Raw genomic sequence first — 4,951 nt, forward strand, 5'->3', positions numbered from 1 at the left:
CTATGTTATAAGATATTATATTTATTTATTTTAATTTGTTTTGTAAATAAGTTTATGCTTGTAAATCATCTATGTTATAAGATATTATATTTATTGATTTTAATTTGTTTTATAAAGAAGTTTATGTTATGTTTGTAAATCATCTATGTTATAATTAAATATTAATTAATATCTTAATAATTAAGAATTTGTTTTGTTAACATGTTTTTATGTTTTAAATCATTTTGTTTGTTATTGTTTGATAATTAATAGTTGTTATTATTTAATTTGTTTTGTAAAAGTGTTTGTTATTGTTTGATAATTACTATTTAATTTGTTTTGTAATGGTGGATTAAGCTCCGATCCTTCTCCTACTTGAATAAAGAGGCCTAGAATGTGCTGAGAGCTGTGGGATGTATCGCAGTATGTTTACGAAAATATAAAATTTGTTTGTTAGCTGTTGTGATCGACATGCCTTCAATAATGTAACTTTTTTGTATAACAACTTTAAATTTGAAAAGACTACCGAGAGTTTTGTCCGGCTTTTTTTCCTCTCGGCCTACACTAGGAACATTAGGTTAAATAATTTGTTGTGATATTTATTTTATAAAGCCGATGACATAATAGATAGGTGATGTCTACCGAGACACTAGTGATCAGGGCAAAATAATAATTATGTTTGTAATGTTTAATTGTAACAATTAAGGCCGGCGCCCACTGACGGCGTGGCACGGCATGGCACGGCAGGTTGTGCAGAGGCAACCCGCGGCGTGCTGTAACATCCCGCGGCGTGCTGCGGCATCCCGTGGCGTTCCGTGGCATGCCGTGGCATCCTTCTGAAAGCCCAGTCACTCTGGCATCCATCAGTTTTGCTCCGCGCGTGTTCGATTTTGGTTGTGTCGTTATGGTTGACTGGGATTTAGTTTTAATAGCACTTCTAGCTGAAGATGAAGAGAGACAAATAAGAAGTGCTAATTTGACGAAAAGACAATTCTGGGTGCATAATTTATGGAGAACAAGATCTACAAATGGTGAATTCAGCAACTTGTTTAATGATTTGAGATACGACATGCGAAAATTCTATGATTATTACAGAATGGACTATGAAAAATTTGAAAAGTTAAGTCATTTGCTAAAATCGCATATAAAGAAAAACAAAACTAATTTTCGATCGCCTATACCTGTTACCGAGAGATTGTCTGTATGTTTAAGGTAAGTATATATTACATTACAATGATTCATATACCAACGCGTAATACATACAGCTTCCCAGCTAACTTGTTCTAGCTATTATATATTACAATCTAAGTTATGGTATGTGGATAGCTGTTTGTCATTAAGGTAATTGTATAAGGGTATTCTGTGTTCGCGCTCATGGAAGCAAGACATGCGCTCATGAGCGGCAGGTGACACCACGGAGCATTTACTAATATTAAATTAAAAGTCTTGATATATTTAGTAATTATTTATTTTTATAATCAGCTATCTACCACAACTGCTACATGGTGGCACTTGACCATCAATCCAGTTGTGTACCTACAGTACATTATGACAAAAATGAAAGTATTATAAAATTTTATGAATTTTCATAGTCCGCCAATTCACTATTGGAGTTATTGTCATGTATATCATTATTATTATGACGTCTGGATATAGCAGTAGGTATGTATTCTATATGTGTAGCACCATAGTTTGGTTCGGTGTTATATTGTTGTTCGGCCTTACTAAATGAACAAAAATTGTGTAAAGGATTTGATCTTTCGATTATTGTATTATGGGTTCTGGCAACAGAAGTTGGTACGTATTGCTGAGATGAATGTAATTCATTTGAAATATCGAATCCTGAACTTGATGTTGAAGGACGACTTGGCTGCACAACTGAAGTTAACTCCACATTTTCCAAATGCTTTATTTCTGCATCAGTAACAATATGTAAAACATCGCGTTTTATTTCAGCTTGTAATTTTGGTGACAAAGTCTTCGCTGTTGCCGCCATTGCCTGAAAAAATATCTCCATAGGATGTTGTTCCTTTTTTTGGTTTTCAATGTATTTTTTTAATATTTCTGCTGTTGTTTCCGTATGCTGTGCTTCCGATGACATGTATGATCGCTGACGATCATGTCTAACTGGTCTAGAATCTGATGCCTGTGATAAAAACGACATTGGAGATATAGGTGATTGTGCTCCAGGAAAAGGAACAGTTGATGCTGTTTCGGGAGGTTGTGTATTTTCAATATGCTGCGTATCTTCGGAAAGCTGTGTATCTTCGGAAGAAGAGTCTAAATTTGAGAGCTGAGGTCTATCTTGAAAAAACTTTTGCAGAAATTCAAGTTCCTTTTCAAATTTAATTGGTCGTCTCTTTTTGGCAGCGTCACCGCTTTTGTACACCCTGTTTTTTAAGGCTTTTCTATAATTGTTACGAAGGCAGCTCCACGCCTTCTGGCATTCTTCATCTGTAACAAGAATGAAGTATTTCAAATAACACACGCTTTTAAGTCGTTTACTAAAGCCGGGTCCAGACATGTATCATTTGCACGATCCGATCACCGTATTCGTATCCTCGATGCGTATCATGATCGCATATGTATGTATGTAATGATCATGATCATGATCGCATATGTGGACGGGTAATGACGCGTTTACCCGTCCACATATGCGATCATGATACGCGGATACGGTGATCGGATCGTGCAAATAATACATGTCTAGACCCGGCTTAATGATTTTTTTTTGTTTTGTTACAGGTATTTAATTACAGGAGCTTCTTTTAAGTCTTTAGCTTTTAGCTATCGTATGGGATTCACTACCGTGCGTAATATAGTCCACGAAACCTGTAAAGCAATATTTACTGTATTAAGGTCGACTGCATTGCCGAAACCCACGAGCCAACAATGGCAGTCAATTGCAACCGACTTTGATAAATTTTGGAATTTTCCTAACTGCATTGGGGCAATAGATGGTAAGCATTTCAAGATTAGAGCTCCTAATAACAGTGGAAGTATGTATATCAACTACAAGAAGTTTTTTTAGCATCGTTTTATTAGCTGTCGTGGATGCAAAATACAAATTTGTGATTGTAGATGTCGGAGCATATGGTCGAAATAGCGATGGCGGTATACTCCAAAGCTCTAAATTTGGTTCGAAACTACGTAATGGGTTTTTATGCATACCACCGGAAAAGGCTTTACCACATTCAACTCAAAAATTACCCCACGTATTTGTCGCCGATGAAGCCTTTCCACTAACAGAAAATATTATGAGACCATACCCCTCACATCTTTTAAATGATGAAAAAAAAGGATATTCAATTATCGCTTAAGTAGAGCACGGCGTATTGTAGAAAATGCTTTTGGGATGTTACAAGAAAGATTTGAATTATTTCAAAAAGGTATAAAAGTTCAACCAAAGTACATTAACAACATCATACTAGCAAGCACGTGTTTGCATAACTTTATCATTGATGGTCATTCTATGGAGGCGCTTAGCTCTAATACTAATAATGCAATCGATAGAACCAATGATACAGTGTTCAACAATCTCGAAGGGATGGTTGTAAGAGATTGTTTCACGGAATATTTTTCTAATGTTGGTAACGTGTACTGGCAAAATAAAATTGTTAATAGATGTTAGCTTCTATTTTTGACAATAAATAAGTAAAAAATAACTTACGGGTTTTATTCATTTCTTCTGCAATTTTCAGCCATGCGTTCCTTTTCATATGTTGATCCATGTAGAAACGGGAGGACACATTGTAGATACACTCATGCGAACGAACCAGATTAATAAGCTTTTCTTCATCCATTTTTCCGTATTTTACGTGAAAGTAATATTATTATATCGCGTACGCACGTGCTAATCACTTTTCATGCGCAGTCAGTGTTGTGAGAGACAGACATAAAATGGCGCGCGCCAGTGTGTTTTCTCCCTCCCTTGCCCCCGCGCACAGACCGGACTGCGCCCCACCGAAATGCTGCACAAGTTTCAACCTTATTTCAACTATCTAGCAATCATAATTCCTCGACCCCAAAGTGACCCACACGTCTCGCGGGATGCAATGGCGCGCCGCGTCATCCCGTGGAATGAAAAAGCAAGACACGTCATGCCGCCGCATTCTGTGGCGTGTCGTGTCATGCCGCAGCATCCTGCGGCACGTTGCGGCATCGTGGTACCAAAATAAAGTAACATAAATTCTAAACTCATTGAAATAAGGTTCAAAATAACTTAATTAGTGTTAAAATCCTTTGCTATGACGCACCGTGCCGTGCCGGCAATGGGCGCCGGCCTTTACCTTCATTTTTGTTTAAAATGTAGATTTTTTTTCGCTGGTTAAGTGTAGTAGTACCAAGAAATTTAGTAGTAGTGTAGTATATACCAAGAAGTTTTAAATATACATTATATATATACAAAAAAACCTTTTATTTTAAATAAAATTTATAAAATTATGAACCCTGTGCTCAAAAAGCATCGATAATTTTATCGACTAATTTATCGACCTTTTTCCGCACTATTATCGATTTCCGGTAGGATAACAGTAACAACACTATGCTTCATTATTACCAATTTAACGAAAAAAATAGAGCTCAACCACAAAGTTGGTACTTGAAGTATAGCAAAACCTTGAACCCGGAGCTCGACCGTGTCTATGGAGTGACACCTCTTTACTTATATACTCTTTGTCTATGGTCTAGTCTAGAGAGAACTAAATAGGTACTAATTGTTGCGGCGTTTAAAATACATACTTTAATAGTCTTCTGTTTTAAAAATACTTTAGTTTCACTGTATTACAGATGTGGTTTTTAAAATTTTTATTTACGATTTTCGCAAAGTAGTGAAACTAGGAAATTGTTACATTTATGATCTTGAAATACCGATAATACGGATTGCGTTCCGCCATGAAGCAATTGTGATTGTGTACTATGTTAATGTATACGTGTTTTTGATATGTTGTAAAATAAATTATCTCAATCAAAA

At 36.0% G+C, this 4,951-nt stretch overlaps 1 protein-coding gene across 1 annotated transcript; it reads left to right on the plus strand.

Moving 5' to 3' along the window:
* The first annotated feature begins 2,613 nt into the window (after positions 1–2,613).
* LOC123665673 lies at positions 2,614–3,644 on the plus strand. The gene is made up of 2 exons (XM_045599942.1): positions 2,614–2,939; positions 3,061–3,644. Exons 1-2 carry the CDS (start codon positions 2,774–2,776, stop codon positions 3,297–3,299), a joined length of 405 nt encoding a protein of 134 aa, XP_045455898.1. The 5' UTR covers positions 2,614–2,773; the 3' UTR covers positions 3,300–3,644.
* Positions 3,645–4,951: the final 1,307 nt, after the last annotated feature.

This window comes from Melitaea cinxia, chromosome 2 (genome assembly GCF_905220565.1).
Source record: "Melitaea cinxia chromosome 2, ilMelCinx1.1, whole genome shotgun sequence".
In the NCBI taxonomy this organism is placed as follows: Eukaryota; Metazoa; Arthropoda; class Insecta; order Lepidoptera; family Nymphalidae; genus Melitaea; species Melitaea cinxia.

Bases quoted from the DNA above. Each gene is read 5' to 3' on its own strand.
- LOC123665673 (XM_045599942.1), top strand. From the start codon at position 2,774: ATGGGATTCACTACCGTGCGTAATATAGTCCACGAAACCTGTAAAGCA. The intron at 2,940-3,060 runs GTAAGCATTTCA...TTGTGATTGTAG, and splicing joins CTGCATTGGGGCAATAGATG to ATGTCGGAGCATATGGTCGA.